Below are 18,319 nucleotides of genomic sequence, written 5' to 3' on the forward strand. Positions count from 1 at the left end.
GGTCTATTTCTCCTAAGGTTACTAAGTAGTTTATTTTTCCTTTTGGATTGGTACTCCACTTTGTAGACCAGACTGGCCTTGAACTCAGAAATCCGCCTGCCTCTGCCTCCTAAATGCTGGGATTAAAGGCGTGCGCCACCACCGCCCGGCTGGATCTCAAATCTTATGACTAAGTAAAAATTTGTGAAAGAACTGGGCCTAAATCTTGAGGAATCACATCATGATTTAGAGCTGTTTAGACTCATGAGGAGGGAGAAAAATGCGGAGTGATTATCTGGGAATCCTCTGGGAGACGACAGAGGGCCTGGGGGCTGCGGTATGGCCAGTACCATTTTCTTCAGAAAGAAAATTATCAGGCCCACCTAGTCAGATAAGAGTTCCGGAACTGCCTTTGGTGGCGCGCGCGCGGGAGAACGCCCAGCGGAGCCTCCGGGGACGGAGCCTGGGCGGGCCGAGAGGGCGGGCCGAGGGGCGGAGCCTGGCCGGCAGCGTTTCTGAGCCATTGCTGAGGCGGCGAGGGAGAGCGTTGGGCTTACCTCACTGCTTTCCGGAGCGGTAGCACCTCCTCCGCCGGCTTCCTCCTCAGACCGCTTTTTGCCGCGAGCCGACCGGTCCCGTCATGCCGACCCGCAGTCCCAGCGTCGTGGTGAGCCAAGGGGACTCCAGCAGAGCCCCACAGCCGGGCCCCATGCGCCCGGTGGCACAGTGACGCAGGCCGGAGCCCTGAGGCTCCCGAGGCCCGCTCTGGGCGCTGGGGCGGCCGGGACTCTTTGATGGCGGGGGCGGTCAGGGATTCCTGGAGTCTGGCTAGATGCCCCATGAGGGCGGCGGGCAGGACGGGATGGCGGGGTTCGGGGGTGGGGATGCCCCTCCAGTGAGCCCCGACAGAGAGAGAGGGCAGGCTGCGTGTGGACCAGGAAGGTGGCAATGGCGTTGGACTTGACATGTGCGGCCGGCGGACGCGCGCGGTGGCAAGCGGCGGAGGGCGGCTTCAGGAAGGATCAGGCGCGGGGAGGGCGGGGGAGCTCTCCTGGGAGAGGCCCAGCTCTACAAGTTTGGGGTTTGGCGGCCAGGGAACACCTCTAGAAGGAGCTTCGGTTCCCAAGACGACCGCATGAGAGGGCATGTTCAGGCCTGGACTTTGCCCCTAATTCTGCAGATGCCATAATTCATATTTGTGGGAATGCGCAATCACTCCGTTGAATCAGCGCTGCGGCCCAGGCAGTGAAAATCACGCCTATTTTCCACCTGAAGAGTGGAAAGGCGGCTCGTTTTTTGTTTTGTTTTGTTTTGTTTTTTTACCCCCCCATGGCCCAGAATAATGGGCTTTGGCTTCAGATACACTTGACTTGGGAGCCCATGCCCTTGGATGCTGTGGGAATTTAAAAAAAAAAAAAAGTATGGATTTGGTTGTTACGTTGGATGACTTTTTTCCACACTCATCTTCAGATATCCTGCCTTTTCTCCCATTGGCTCAATTTTTTCTAACCTGCCAAGCTCTGTCTCCCCTATCAATCCCAACGCCATAACCTTGCTGATCATGCTTGCTAGAACATCCCATAGCTCCTGCTTCTGATTAACGACTTTAGCCTGCTCTATTCTTATTCTTGCCTCTGGTACTCCTTAAATGTCATATTATGCTTTATATACTACAGATTTAGCAGGTATCTGGTTACTTGTTGGTTGACTTTCCCACTCACACGTACTTTATCTTGATGTTTTCAGGCAGGGTCTTACTATGTAGCTCTGTCTGGTCTGTAATTGGTAATGTAGACCATCAAGCTGGCCATGAACTTGTGACAGTCATCCTGACTCTTGCCTCCCAAATGTTGCATCACTGAGTCTTGCTGGTTTTTTAAAAATTCATTTTAGGGAATGAACCCTTGTTCTACTGGGTAAGCAAGCTCTCTACTCTACTGGGCCAAAAGCCAGGCCCCTAAACAAGCCTCAGCTTTAGGTATAGCACAATGTCTGGTTTGTGGCAAGTTTTCACTAATAGTTTGTTGGGTGAATTAATAACCATTTGAGCCCTTAAAAAGGTGTTCTCTCATAGTGTATTAGATATTGTGGCTTAAGGCAAAACCACTGTGTTCTTAATGACCCAGAATCCTGCTTGCTTAGAATATGTTCTATGTGGCCTTCAGTATCTTCACCTAGACTGAAGCTTCCTTTTCAGACATTTCTTCCTGTGCAACCATTGCCCTAAGTAGACCAGGCCTTGAACTTTCAGCCATCTTGCTTCTACCTCAGTGTGGGAATTACAAGCAAGCATATGCTATCACCAGGTTGTACATTTTTCTTACACCTGAGATGCTGGCTGCTGGTATTGTTAAAAGGACTGTAAGATAATAAACAACACTTATATAGTCCCTGAGTGGGAATAGCATAATAGCCATCATTTTGTTTACATATATCTATCCTTATTAGTTTTCAAAATAATCCTGTAACAAAGGGCATGTTCACATTATCAGACACAAGTTATTAAGAGGGTAGAGAGCTCCCCTCAATTATGTACTAAACCCTAGTTTTGATCACCAGCACCAGAAGCAAGGATACATTTTAGAAAATGGAGTTCTGTCTCAATTCTTGGTCTGTGTCTGAGGTCTATGCAAATAAATACTATGGTAGGATTCAGTAGATAATGTAGTAGGTGCTACTTTTATTCGGATATGGCTGCTTTTAAGCTTGGAGATATGGTACTTGTTCAGTGTAGAGTTAATTAGTTCTTTGTGCTAGAAGTGGCTATTCTTAGTTTTGTTTGAACATTAAGAAATTCACAGTATTTTTAGTTTGTAAATTCCTGTTCCTTTTTTTTTTTTTTTTTGCTTCCTTCCCCTAAATTGTCTGCATGCTAGGAATAACAAACACTTAAAAAGTGCTTACTACATGCTGCTTGCTCTTCTAAGCCCGTTAGCAGATTTGACTTCTTTTATTTCTATTTTTTTTCCTGTATATGGCTGCTTTGCCTATATGTATGCATGTATGCCATGTGCTTGCTTTGGAGTCCAAAAGAGCTGCCATAGGGGTTATGCTCATGGATTGGCAGGATCAATATAGTAAAAATGGCTATCTTGCCAAAAGCAATCTACAGATTCAATGCAATCCCCATCAAAATTCCAACTCAATTCTTCAACGAATTAGAAAGGGCAATCGGCAGATTCATCTGGAATAACAAAAAAACTAGGATAGCAAAAACCTAGGTCCCCTGAAGAACAATACGTACTCTGAGCCATCCTTCAACCCCTACTTGACTCCATCTTTTAAAAAAATTACACAGACAAGGTAAATAACTTGCCCATATCAGTCAGTGCTACCACATTTGAACCTGTTAATCTGGCCCCAGATTCTACCCTTAACCAGTAGACTTGTTAGGAGCTACAGTGAATGTTTATGAAATACTTGTTCTGTCTTCAGCAATGACAAATGTTTTGTGGACTTTACCTAATACCAATAAGTTACATAATAAGTGCCCCTTGTGTAGATGAACATGACTGGGGTGATACAAGGTAGAGGAAGTAAATATAAGCTACATTACTTTCATGAAATGGGCCCCTAGATATGCTTGAGAGCTACAAAAACGTGCTGCTTGTAACTATCAGTCTAGAAAAGGCTTCTGGCTTCTTACAAACTAATGTGAAACATCAGATATGTTTTATATGGTATACACTTGAACTTCAAAATAGCCCAGATGAAAGTATAATATACTAACTGAACTTAAACCTTGTTAATGAATTTTTCAAAATTTATAGTGTCTTGAGACAAAGACACACTCTGTAAATTAATGTGGCCTGCTGGCCTTAAACTAACAGTCCTTCTGCCTTAGTCTTCCATGTGCTAGAGTTACAATCATGAGCCACCACCCTTGGCTCAGATGATTTTTTTGAGATACATACTCTGTAGTTTTAGGCTGGTCTCCTAACTCACTTTGTGAGAATAAGAGACACATTCTACCATGCTTGGTATGCTAATGAAAGTGAATCTGTGTTTTGGTGATCTAACTTGAGGTCTTGTGCTAATAAGCATGTTTCACCATTAAGCTATACCTTTATCTATCTGCTAATTTTTTTCAGTTTTTAAAGATTTCTTGTTATGTGTATGAGTGTTTTGCCTGCATTATATGTGTGTGTGTACCATTAGGATGTCTGTGGATGTCAGAAGAAGGCATTTCATCTCCTGGAACTGGAGTTACAGACTATTGTGAGCCTCCACGTGGGTTTGGGGAACTAAATCTAGATCCCCTGCAAGAGCAAGTACTTTTATAAAATTAATTCTTTTTAATTCACTTTATGTCCTGATCACCCTCCCTCCTCTCTCCCCAGTCCTACCCTACCATCCTTACAAATCCCTCCCCCTCCCTCAGAGAAGGGGAGCCCCCACTTTGCTCATACCCCACTCTGGGCATCTAGTCCCAGCAGGTCTCCCACGGAGGCCTAACCAGGCAGTCTAAGTACTCCTAACCATTGAGCCGTCTTTCTAGCCCATGGTTTTTTTTTTCTCTCAGAATTGGTTAAATATTGTAGTTTTTGCCTAACACTATTTTATTATTATCAATGGTGTCTAAAATAACATCCATTTATAAATAAGACCAAAATGAATTATTTTGATCACCAAAAAATGGGAATAGTCCCTCTTAGAGGTTTCTTTATGTAAATTTTATACTCTTGTTACCTCTGTTATATGTCTATCTTATTTGGATAAAAATAATCTGGATTATTGTAGCAGGTGGGAAAAAGACTTAATTATATCAGAAAAAAGATGCCTTACAGTTTTATTATTGTTTTGGGTGGGGTTCTTTTTGTGAGGGATTAGTTTACTTTATTTAGTCTGGGATATATTTTCTTTATATAGGCCAGGCTTGTCTCAGACTGGGAATCCGTTTTAGTCTCTTAAGTGTTGGGATTATGAGCATAGACTGCTATGCCTAGTCTTGTAGTTTTTTTTTTTTTTTACTTTGTAAATTTTAGATGAAAGAAAAAACAGCTAACTTATTTTATTAATGACTATCATGAATTGAATTTTCACTTTTTTATTTTTGTGCAATTGGTAGTTCAGAGACCTTTACAGTTTTTTTTTAAATTTCTTTTCCTTTTTTTTCTTTTTGGTTTTTCAAGACAGGGTTTCTCTGTATAGCCCTGGCAGTCCTTGAACTCACTCTGTAGACCAGGCTGGCCTCGAACTCAGAAATCTGCCTGCCTCTGCCTTCCAAGTGCTAGGATTCAAGGTATGCTATGAGTCACAACACTTGACAAATTAAATGGAATTATATCATTTTCCCCTTCCCTTTTCTCCCTCCAGTTCTTCCCATTTGCCCACCCTAGAATCTTTTTCTTTGATTATCATTGTTACCTACACATGTGTATGTATGTATGTATGTATGTATGTATGTATGTGCACATATACTTGTTTGTGTGTAAATGGGTTCAAGGTTGCTCACTCCGCAATGGATAGCCAAAAAGGGAGCTCTTCCTGGGCGTGACTAATTCTTCTCACAGTTGTCATTGGTTGCCTGTAGTTCTTTGTCTAGGGGTGGGACCAAGAGAAATTTCTCAAACCTGGAATCCTCCTGCCTTAGTCTCCTGACTAACTTGCCTTAGTTGATTCTGTAATTCTCTGATGTAGATCCTTAGGATTAAATTCAGATTAAGTTTGGCAGCAAGTTCTTTTATCCACCCTACCGTCTCAGCAGCCTGAGATGGGATCTGGCTGTGTTGCCCAGGCTAGCCCTGCCTTAATTTTCCAGGTACTTAGGACTACAGGTGTATCACCCTATTCCCAGTGGAATGTGTTTTATTCCATAATTAATTAGATTAAACAATGGTCCATGTCATTTTTCTCCCCTATAGTAAAGGGGTATTGAAATTGTGTTTGTTCTGTCTTTCTGTAATTTTATGTTAGGTGGATTTACTAACATTGATAGATCACATAGAAGTGTTAATTACTACCAGTAATAGTAATATTGAGATACACTTGTTATTTTCCTGTTGAGGACTACCAAAATAACTACCATTTAAATAATTTGTTACTAGTAGGAATTCAGACACTTCAAATTGCTTTGAAAACTACTTTCAGTTTTTTCTTGCTGTTTAGTGTCAAAATATCTATGATTCTACTATGCATATTAGTAAAGGGAAAGATTTTTTTTTTTTTTTTTTTTTTGGTTTTTCAAGACCGGGTTTCTCTTTATAGCCCTGGCTGTCCTGGAACTCACTCTGTAGACCAGGCTGGCCTCGAACTCAGAAATCCACCTGCCTCTACTTCCCGAGTCCTGGGATTAAAGGCGTGTGCTACCACCGCCCGGCAAGATTTTTTTTTTTAATTCATGTCCTTACAGATATGGTAGTTACAGGCCTACTTGCCTAGAGTGGTTATAACTTATTCCTGGGCTGAGTAGTCTACTACCTTATTTTAATTTTTCTTATAGCTTTAACCCTTGGAAAGGAAACAAATACTCTATGTATGTTATTTGTAGGACTGATAAAAAAAAAGAAAATGAACATAGTACCATTTTAAGTTGTTTTCATATTTAGGAGTATCTATCAATAAATTATAATTTTTGTTTAATCATATCCAGACATAATATAAATTATCTCAAGGATAGCTTATCATCTGCTTTTTTTGAGATTTTTTTTAAAAAGTTTTATTTGTTTTTGAAAAATTTTAATATATTTGAATTAAGCTAGTGTCTCACTGTGTAGCCAAGAACTAGTAGTTTTCTGTCTCAGACTTCTAAATGCTGAGTTTATAGGTATGTGCCACCATGCCCAGCACAAATCCCTATTATAAAATGTGCACATTTGTAATAATGGCAATCACATGAAAGACAATCCTTGTGATTTACACATAAAATTTCCTGTTACACAGGTACATTATCAGAAATAATATGAAAAAGGAAATGAACCTAAGCTAATACGACCTTTGGAATGTCAGGTTATTGTCTACAATTTGGATTGTTTAAGTCTCTTTATAGTAAAATATAACATTGTTCATGAGCCCAAACAAGACTCCATTAAATGGAAGTGAGTCCTAAAATGACTACTTGGGAGACAGGGGGAGAAGGTTCAGCTACATAGTGAGTTCAAAGCCAGCCTGAGCTCATGAGACTGTCTCAGAGAAGAAAACTATTGTGAATTAAGAGTTGTATAGTACCAGGCAGTGGTGGTGCATGCCTTTGAACCCAGCACTTGGGAGGCAGAGGCAGGCAGATTTCTGAGTTCGAGGCCAGCCCGGTCTACAGAGTGAGTTCTAGGACAGCCAGGGCTATACAGAGAAACCCTGTCTCGAAAAACCCTCCAAAACAAAACAAAAAATCCCCAACAAGGACAGGAAGAGTTCCAAGCCAGCCCGGGTCACATAGTGTTGAGACAGGAAAGGGTGTGTGTGTGAGAGAGAATAATAGATAGTAGAAAAATTGTTTTGAATTTTATGACTAGTAATCAGCATGTTCAAAGTTTTAGAATGGACAGAAATGTGACCGTCACATCTGTGCACCTGTGTTCACACATGCATGACCACATAAATACACACACACACACACACACACACACACACACAATCTCAAGTGAAGAGTTGTAAGACTTTTTGCATTTTGGAGAAGAATTATGTTGATATGGCTTTAATAAACTGGGTATGATGGTTCATACCCATAAACCCATCATATGAGAAGCCGAGGCAGAAAGATTGCCCCGGGTTTGAGGATAGCTTAGACTATGTCGTGAGATTAAGTTTATGGTGTACTGCAGAGCCAAGGCAATCTGAAATCAGAAACAAATTTTTTAATGTTAAAATAACTATAAGCATTTCAGAGGAACAAAACAAAAATTCTCAGATATGAATTTGTTTTAATTAGAAATCAAGACTTTTGCATTGGTGTGTTGATGGAAATAGAATTCCTATTTTTGAGTAATTCCTGATGTTTGTATTCTTAGACTACTTGGGTGCACATCTGTAATCCCAGCACTCAGAGGCAGAGGGAGGAAGATCATAGCAAGTTTGAGGCCAACCTAATCTATATAGCTAGTTCCAGTACAGCTAGAGTTACATAGTAAGACCCTGTCTCAAACACACATAAAAAGACTGGGATGAACTTGGCAGAGTTCACATTGGATTTGTCTTTAATTGAAACAGTCTTTGAAGTTCTTAGGTAGGTTACCTGTAGAACCTGTAACCAGGCATTGAGCTATTTTAGTAGGTGCAGTAGTCTGATGAAACCTGGGTGTGATAGGCTTAAGGCAGAAACAGAGTGAGTGGGCAGAGGGTATGAGAATGCCTCAGGAAAGTCATTGTGGTATTCTAATTTTGATTCTAAGGTACTTTGAAATAATCCAGCTTTATTTTTGTCAGGTAGTACATAAGTTCTCATGAGCCTGGCCTGAATATTTATTGTTGTTATCTTATAAAATTGAGCAGTCTGTCATCTTTCCCCAAAACATGAACTAAAATTTGCTTTATAGAACTTACAAAAATGCTTTTTTTGTAAAATACTCTTTGAATATTCCTTTGTATGATACAAATGCCCAATTTCTATTTTTGTTACTAAATGTCCTAATATAAATATTAAGTGAATGTTAAGCAGGTTTTTTTAGCTCTCTAATTTTTTAAAGAAATTGCCATAATGTTTCACAAATTTTTCTGATTATGAAAAAAAATACATGTGTATTTAAGAATAAATCAGTATTCTGCATGCTGCAGGTTCTTGTGAACAGACCTAAAAATAAATAAAATTCTATCAAACATTGAGCTCAAAATAGACCTTTTGTGACTAAACAGAGAGACAGACAGACTATACAACTTTTAATTTTTTTCTCTGGGAGAAACCTCAAAATATATCTGAATTCTGAGCTGGGTGTTGACAGTCCCAGTACTTGGAAAGTAGAAGAAGGGTTGTGAGTTTGAAACCAGCATGAGCTATGCAATGCAATTCCATCTCAAAAACAATGGCAAGTGAATTCTGCAAAGAACGTAAACTTATGTAATTTTAATTTTTTTCAAAGTCAAACCACTTGTGACGAAAGCACCTAATAAAACGTTAACTGAAAGGAAGAACTCTGTATGAATTCACAGATATGATGAAATTTAGTTATGATTTGGCCAATATTCCTTGAAAACTGCCAGAGCGTAGACAACCAGGTCTTGTAGTCTATTCGGTTTAGAGGATTTTTTGGGATGGGGGCAGGAGCTCTCTATGTAGGTCACCTTGGCCTTTAACTCGTGATTATCCCTGCCTTTGTACCCGAGTGCTGGCATTAGAGATGTGTGACACCATGTGCAGCTTGATGCTTTAGTTCTTACAACACCGTGCCAGGGACTGCTGCTTCTTAGATGGGGCTTAAAAGTTGGGAATGTCATGTAAGATTGAGTAGTCTAATTCTTCCTGGCTTATTTCTCTCAATAAGTTTTTTTAAAAAGATTTTTATTTATTATTATAGATAAGTACACTGTTGGCTGTCTTCAGACACACCAGAAGGGGGCATCAGATCTCATTCCAGATGATTGTGAGCCACCGTGAGGTTGCTGGGATTTGAACTCAGGACCTTCGGAAGAGCAGTCAGTGTTCTTACCCGCTGAGCCATCTCTCCAGCCCCTCTCATTAAGTTTTGATTAATAGATTAACTTATGATCTTTTAAGCTTTTCTTGTAGTTTAGTTTTTGTTTTGCTTTTAGTGTAAAGAGGGCTGGAGATGAGCTTGGTTGCTGGAGTGCTTGCCCGGTATGCATGAAACCCTGGGTTTGACACCTAGCATCGCATAAACTGGGTGTGATATACTCATGCTCATAATCTAAAAGAAGGAGAAGCTTCAGAAGTTGAAGGTCAACTGCATAGTGAGTTTTAGGCCAGTTTAGGATCCATGACACCCCCCCGCCCCCCATATCTCACTATAATTCACTGTCAAATGGCTTTTATGATTTGGAGTTTGGGGATACTTTTAAAGACAGGGTCTTGGTAGCTCCTAGATGGCTTGGGATTCACTTAGTAACCCTTGCTGGCCTAAAATTCAGGAACTTCTACCTCATCTTCCCAAGTACTGGGTTAGTAGGGATGTCCAGCATATTTAGCTTGCTTTAATGATTTTGCTGTACTTTTTTCTGTGTGTACAGGTGCATGTATATTTATAAAACTAACATAATATATTTTACCCCCAAAGTACCATAACCCTAATTAATGCTATTAAATGTTTTGTATGCTGGGCTCTGGGCATACTAATATAACCAATATTATACAATGCAAAACAATTTTGGAATATCTTCTGTAAAATTATCTTATTAGTAAGTTGTAACCATCTCAGACTTCTAAGTTTGAGTTTGTAAAGGATCAGTTTTTTTTGGTGACCTACACACACACACACACACACACACACACACACACACACACACACACACACAGGGGGGTGGATTCTGAGAATTTAGAGAATTTAGATGGTTAATACCAGTTTTTATTTTTATTCTGTGTGATATTTATTTATTAAGATTTATTTATTTATTACATGTAGGTACACTGTATCTGTCTTCAGACACACCAGAAGAGGGCATCAGATCTCGTTACAGATGGTTGTGAGTCACCATGTGGTTGCTGGGATTTGAACTCAGGACCTCTGGAAGAACAGTCAGTGCTCTTAACCGTTGAGCCATCTCACCAGCCCCGTGATATTTTATTTAACTTACTAGAATATACTGTGTTAAAACATATTTTAGGGGATTGGGGAGATGGCCCATTCTGTAAAGTGTCTGCCATGTCATCTTCAGGACCTGCGTTTGTAACCCCAGCATGGAGAAGACAGAGACAGGGAGACCCCTGGGCTTCCTGGCAAGCTAGACTAGCAAATTTGGTTAACTAGGTTCAATGAGAGACTCAGTCTCAAAACATAAGAAGTGAATTTTTTAGACCCAATTTCAATCTCTGAACTCCATACGTATGCACATGTACCTGCATATAAATATATATACACACCCATAAACACATGCACACACAAAAAATGGTTCAAAAGTTCTTAAAATGTATAAGAGTAGAAAGTGTAGAGCCGGGAGTGGTGGCGCACGCCTTTAATCCCAGCACTTGGGAGCAGAGGCAGGTGGATTTCTGAGTTCGAGGCCAGCCTGGTCTACAGAGTGAGTTCCAGGACAGCCAGAGCTATACAGAGAAATCCTGCCTCAAAAAACCAAAAATAAAGTGTATATACTAATCTTTCATGCCTAAAATATTTATTTTTGCCACATTTTTCATACCTCTTTAATATTTTTCTTTTTCTCTTTGTGCTTCAAAGGAAATTTTGTGTCATGTTTTACTTTTCATTCTTGACTCTATTCAGCAGTAAGACGCAGCATGGCTTTCTTAGAGAAGTATAATCTATTACAAAACGGTAACATTTAACTGCTCTACATACCCTCTTGTAGCTAAATTCCTCTGTTAAACTAAGACTTATTATCTAAACGTAATTAAATGTTGATATCTTATAATGCTCCACTTTGAAACAGCTGTCTTTCTTTTGCAGATTAGCGATGATGAACCAGGTTATGACCTAGATTTGTTTTGTATACCTAATCATTATGCCGAGGATTTGGAAAAAGTGTTTATTCCTCATGGACTGATTATGGACAGGTTAGTAAGACCTCGATTGAAGTTATTTTTAGAGGGTGTGTGTGTGGTGTGTGTGTGTGTGTGTGTGTGTGTGTGTGTGTGTGTGTGTGTGTGTGTGTAAGAGAGAGAGGAGAGGCATGTGTGATATATATGTGAAGTGTATTGCATGTACATGGAATCCAGAGAAGGACATTAGGTGTCCTACTCTGTTGCTCTCTTATTCCCTTGAATCAGTGTCTCTTGCTGAACCTGGGGCATACATACTGATTTGGCTAGGCTGCCTGGCTAGCAAGACCCAGGGATCTGCTTGTCTCTGCCCCCCAGTGCTGACGTTACAAGCAGGTGCAACCACATCTGGTTTTTATATGGGTACTGGGGGATCTGAACTTAGGGCCTGATGCGTGCCCAAGTGCTCTCACCCGCCAAGCCACCTCTCCAGCCAAAGGGTTTTTTTTCTTGTATTAATTCTAACTTAGCAACTGTTGAGTAGTTGATGTTTGAATATAAGCTAAGCCAACTTATTAGAATAAATGTTTTCTATTTTTTACTTGTATGTGTGAGTGCCTGCATGTATGTATGTGAAGCATATGTATTCCAGGATGTCAGAATTGTGATGGATTCCCTGGAACTGGAGTTACAGACCATTGTGAACCACTGTGTATGGGTGCTGGGAACTGAACTTTAGGTCCTCTGCAAAAACAGTAAGGATCTTAACTGATAAACTATCTTTCTAGCCCTAAGGCTTTCTACTTTTAAAGTTCGTTTCTCTTTCTCTCTCTCTCTCTCTCTCTCTCTCTCTCTCTCTCTCCCTCTCCCTCCCTCCTCCTCCTCCTCCTCTTTCCCCCCTCTCGCCTCCTCTTTCTCTCTCCCCTCCCTCTCTCTCTCTCACACACACACACAGACAGAGAGAGGAGAGAGAAAGGAAGCCTTACTAATTAATTACCTAGTTTTAGACATAACTAGTGGGAATCCATAGTAAGTAAATCAACATTCTTGAAGAGAGGTTAGAAGAATTGGCTCTCGTTGTCCATCGAGGCTGTATAAGATTATTCTTCTGTTTTCTCAGCTTACCATACATATTTTCTACGTAGACAATACCAATTCAAATACACTGTACGTAAAGTATATGCGCACACACACACACACACACACACACACACACACACACACAAGTTACATATTGTCATATAGTACTAAAATTTATGGACTTTTTCATATTAATACATCTAGAGCTATCATGTTTTTTATCTTTTAAAAATTACTTTACGGGGCTACAGAGATGTCTCAGCAGTTAGGAGCACTGACTGCTCTTCCAGAGGTCCTGAGTTCAATTCCCAGCAACCACATGGTGGCTCACAACCATCTGTAATGGGATCTGATCCACTCTTATGGTGTGTCTGAAGACAGTGACAGTGTACTCATATACATGAAATAAATCTTTAAAAAATTACTTTACCATCAGGGTATATATATATATATATATATGTGTGTGTGTGTGTGTGTGTGTATGAAGTATTTGCTATTTGAGAGGGTCTCACTGTTTAGCTCAGTCTGGCTTGGAACGTTCTGTATAGCCCAGACTGGCCTCAACTCAGCAGTCCCCCTGAAAGGCTCTCATATGTGGAGATTACAGGTATGTGCTACTGTGCCCAGCCCTACATGTTACTTTGTTTTTGAAATAGGGTATCAAATAGCTTAGACTGGCTTCTAAGTCAGTGTGTAGCTAAGGATGGTCTGAGCTTCTGAACCTGCTACTTCAACTCCTGGTGTGCCATCATGGCCAGTTTGCACAGTTGTGAGAGTAGAACTCAGGACCTCCTATGTGTTACTAGACATGTTCTCTACCAGCTGAGCTACATCCCAATTCGCCTACATTTACTTTTATTTTTTAAAAGATTTATTTATGTATACAGCACTCTGCCTGCATGTACATCTGCATGCCAGAAGAGGGCACCAGATCTCATCATACATAGTTGTGAGCCACCATGTGGTTGCTGGGGATTGAACTCAGGGCCTCTGGAAGAGCAGTCAGTGCTCTTAACCTCTGAGCCATCTCTGTAGCCCCCTACATTTATTTTAAAGATTATAGGCTATTCTATTCATAGATGTGCCATAACTGATTTAACCAGATCTTCATTATTTTGTACTTAGTAGAGTATATTAGAGGGAATGAATCTTAAATACACATTTTGACACTTGCTCAGCTTTAGACAAGTAAAAATCACTGGTCAAGGAAATGGTGCTTAGTGGATGCTTCTGAACTGTCAAATTGTCCTCCAACAAGTTACATCATTTTATACTTCCAACGTTATGTGAGAGTTCATTTTTCTTTAGGCTCTTCTAGTATTTTATATTTGAGAAATAAAATTTAACCAAAATTTGCCAATCTAGTAAGCTTGTTTTTATTTGTATCTTTAAATTTTATGATAGATGTTATAGTGTACTCTCCTCTCCCCTCCCCTCCCCTCTCCTCCTCAGCAGGATCTTGTTATGTAGCCCTAAGGGATCTAATACTTACTCTGTAGTCCAGGCTGTCCTTCAGCTCATGAGACACACCATCATGCTTGGCATGTTTCTTGTTCTGAAAGGTATCTGGTTTTAATTTTGGTTGAGCTGGTGTGTTGGTGTATATCTGTAATCTCAGCACAGGCAAGTAGAGACAAGGATTATGATTACAGTCCAGCCTGGGCTATTTAGAGGGATTCTCTTTAATCTTTCCTCATGCCCCAAAATCTTACCTTTGGTATATGAAAAATAGTCTCCACTTCTGCAAAATATTGCTTTATGAAGTAAGAATTCCCTTCATAGAGACAAGGAATGTGTCCTGTAAAAGTTTAATGTGTAAGAAGTATTTGTTATAAAAGATAAATATTCAGAATCTTCTTTTTAATTCCTGATTTTATTTCTATAGGACTGAAAGACTTGCTCGAGATGTCATGAAGGAGATGGGAGGCCATCACATTGTGGCCCTCTGTGTGCTCAAGGGGGGCTATAAGTTCTTTGCTGACCTGCTGGATTACATTAAAGCACTGAATAGAAATAGTGATAGATCCATTCCTATGACTGTAGATTTTATCAGACTGAAGAGCTACTGTGTAAGTATAATTAACTTATAATTAAAAAAATAGGGCCATTCTAGTTTTATCTATATTTTTTTAAACTTGTGCAAACTATGCTACATAATCAACTTACTTGATTATGTAATATATATAGTAATAGTTGGAATTACTATTATTACATATTTATTTTTCTGTGCTGGGGTAGAACCCAGGGAACTAAGTACTGTAATAACCGAGCTTCATTCATCCTAGTCATTTTTAATTTTTTTTTTTTTTTTTGTTTTTTCGAGACAAGGTTTCTCTGTGTAGCCCTGGCTGTCCTGGAACTCACTCTGTAGACCAGGCTGGCCTCGAACTCAGAAATCTGCCTGCCTCTGCCTCCCAGTGCTGAGATTAATGACGTGCACCACCACTGCCTGGCATTTTTTTTAAAGTTTTAATTTGAGACCCTTTCTCACTAACTTGCTCACACTATCCTCGAACTCATTACGTGGGCTGGTCTAGAAATTTCAGTCAACTTGCCTCAGCTTCTCAAGTAGCTGGGATTACAGGCAGGTGCTACCACTTCTGGCCATGATCATTGTTGTTGTTGCTATTATTATTATTATTATTTCACTGATACTTCATATCACAACACAGAATAGTAACTGTAGTTCATGACCAACAAAAAAGTTGTACAGTTTCTCTGTTGTCTTATTTTGATCTGGATTTTGATTTGTTTCATGGCACTGGGCAGGCTAATCTCAAACTGCATGGCTCAAATAGTCCTTCTGTCTTAATCTCCCATGTTCTGGAAGTATAGGTATCACTACACCTAGCTGTATTTTCATATTTAAAAAAAAACGCCTAAGAATTGCTATTGAATGAGGCGGAGAGATGGCTCAGCAGTCACAAGTACTTGTAGAGGACTGGGGTTTGGTTACTAGCACCTCAAAGATGGCTTACAATTATCTGTAGCTCCAATTCCAGAGGATCTGTGTGGTAAAGCTGCATGTATATGGGCATGCAGGTAAAACTGCTAAACATATAAAAATAGCTCAGTCTTAAGAGAATTCTAGGCCTGGTGAGGTGGCTCACTAGTCAAAAGCACTGGCTGCTCTTCAGAGGACTCAGGTTCAATTCCTAGCACTTACATAGTGGCTCACAGAGTCTGTCCCTTTAGTCCCAGGGATCTGCCACTCTCTTCTGTCCTGCAAGGGCACCTGGCAATCACATAGGAAACAAACTTGCAGCAGAAACCCCCATACACATAAAATTAAGAAAAAAAGAATTGCTATTGAGACTTGATGTTTTCTCAACTGTGTATGCTGGTGGCAAATACTCTCACTGGAGATAATTGCTCTGAGAGGAATCCTAAGTTATTTGAAGCAAAGCCTTAATTATTAAGGTTAATGATTATTTCTTGGAAATCAGAAAATACTTTTGGCCTGGGACCACTTTACCTTTGCCAGAGTTTGAAATGATTTAGAGTATTGACAGTATGATGAAACAAAATAAATGTCATCTTTATATGTAAAAACTTCACCATTCACAATTATGATGGTATAGTTTGTTTCTTCCTTTCCTTTCCTTCCCTTCCCTTCCCTTCCCTTCCCTTCCCTTCCCTTCCCTTCCCTTCCCTTCCCTTCCCTTCCCTTCCCTTCCCCCTTTTTCCCCCTTTCCCCTTTTTCCCTTTCCCTTCTTCCCCCCTTCCCCTTTCCCCTCTTCCCCCCTTCCCCCTCTTCCCCTTCCCCCTTCCCATCCTTTGACTCTCTGTGCAGTCCCAGCTGTCCTGGAACTCACTATGTAGACCAGGCTAGCCTTGAACTTAGTGATTCCCCCCCTTCAATCCCAGCACTAGGAGTGCACCATCACTGCCTGGTTAAAATATGTATTTATTTTAAAATTAAAACTGCAGAAAGTTATAGAAAAAAAAGATTGTCTTTCCAAAGTCTACTTTTTAAAAAATAGATATAATTTTATTTTATGTTTCTGCGGTTTTTTTGTGCACATGAGTATATGGATCATCTTGAGTGCCTCATGTCTGCAGAGGCCAGAAGAATACATGGGATCCCCTGGAAATGGAGTTTCAGGTGTTTGTGAGTCACCATGTGGGTGCTGGGAACTGAGCCTGGGTACTCTATGAGAATAGCACATACTTTTAACTGTTGGACCATCTCTCTAACTCCTGTCATCACTTTTTATTTTGAATATTAAGAGTTTTCTCTATATATACATGTCCCCACATACAACTATAGCTTACATAATCAGTATTAGCCCAGGAGGTATTTAACAATCCAAGTGCAAAACAGCCTAAGGAGTCCAAATATCTATTTTATTAAATGAAAAAGTCCACTAATTAAAACCACTGTATTTGTGTGCTTTTAAGAAAGAAACTACCTCCAGTTATAGTTGTATGGTGCCATGAATTATGATGTTTACAGAGGTAGTAAAGTATGAATGTTCATCTTCAAACAGTGAAATATAGTGTTATATATTTGGTGACATTTTTTCTGTCCCTAGTGCTCTGTAACTTTCAGAAAAATGAAACATTTGATAAGTACACAAATGTGTCCTATTTTGACTTTTATTTCAATTTTATAAAATTCTAAAATCGTCGAAGAACAAAACTAGACCTTGAGAGAAAGGGTTGTTAGTAAACAAGTAATGGTTTTTAAAAGATTTATTTTATTTTATGTATATGAGTACACTGTAGCTGTACAGATGATTGTGAACCATCCTGTGGTTGCTGGGAATTGAACTCAGGACCTCTGTTTGTTCCGGCCCAGCTTGCTCCAACCCAAAGATTTATTTATTATTATATGTAAGTACACTGTAGCTGTCTTCAGACTCACCAGAAGAGGGCGTCAGATATCATTACATATGTTTGTGAGCCACCATGTGGTTGCTCAAGACCTGTGGAAGAGCAGTCAGTGCTCTTAACCGCTGAGCCATCTCTCCACCCACAAGTAATGTTTTGAGTTTTATTTTTAAGTTTGTAATTATTTGAGTGTTGGATGAATCTAAGGTCGTGAATATGCTAAGCAAATATGCTCTAAATCCTGAGCTCTTGTTTCTATTTAGAGGTTGCCAGAAATCCTAGTGATGGAAAAATAGGAATACAACTTCTTTCTTGTCACTCCCACTTTTCCATCTAGACTCTAAGAGGTAGACAAAGTAGAAAGAAACATTACGGCTGTATTTATAGAAACCTGAGCTTCTGGGGAAAATATATATAAAGTGAGTGTTTTGCCTGTATACATGTCTGTGTACCATATGTGTGCTTGAAGTCCACAGAGGGCAGAATAGGGTGTCTGGACCCCTAGAATATAGTTATAGACTGTTGAAATGCTGGATGCTGGAAATTGAACCTGGGTCTTCTGGAAGCCGTTGCTCTGAACCACCCCTTCAGCCTCCTCTGGGGATTTTTGGTAGTTGACAGTAGTGACACCTGAATGAAGGATGTGAGTATACTGTAGCTGTACAGATGGTTGTGAGCCTTCATGTGGTTGTTGAGAATTGAATTTTTAAGACCTCTGCTTGTTCCAGGCAACTCTGCTCACTCAGGCCCTGCTTGTTCTGGCCCAAAGATTTATTTATTGTTATACATAAGTACACTCACTGTAGGTGACTTCAGACACACCAGAAGAGGGCATCAGATCTCATTGTGGGTGGTTGTGAGCCACCATGTGGTTGCTGGGATTTGAAC

General features: G+C 40.1%; 1 protein-coding gene across 1 annotated transcript in view; it reads left to right on the plus strand.

Moving 5' to 3' along the window:
* The first annotated feature begins 473 nt into the window (after positions 1–473).
* The window catches only part of Hprt (hypoxanthine guanine phosphoribosyl transferase), a 33,583-nt gene continuing 15,737 nt past the window's right edge, over positions 474–18,319 (plus strand). Inside the window, exons 1-3 of the mRNA NM_013556.2 lie at positions 474–646; positions 11,487–11,593; positions 14,484–14,667. Coding sequence (NP_038584.2) covers positions 620–646; positions 11,487–11,593; positions 14,484–14,667 — 318 coding nt within the window. The 5' untranslated portion in view covers positions 474–619. The remainder of the gene's footprint in view (positions 647–11,486; positions 11,594–14,483; positions 14,668–18,319) is intronic.

The sequence above is a fragment of the Mus musculus genome, chromosome X, assembly GCF_000001635.26.
Source record: "Mus musculus strain C57BL/6J chromosome X, GRCm38.p6 C57BL/6J".
NCBI lineage: Eukaryota > Metazoa > Chordata > Mammalia > Rodentia > Muridae > Mus > Mus musculus.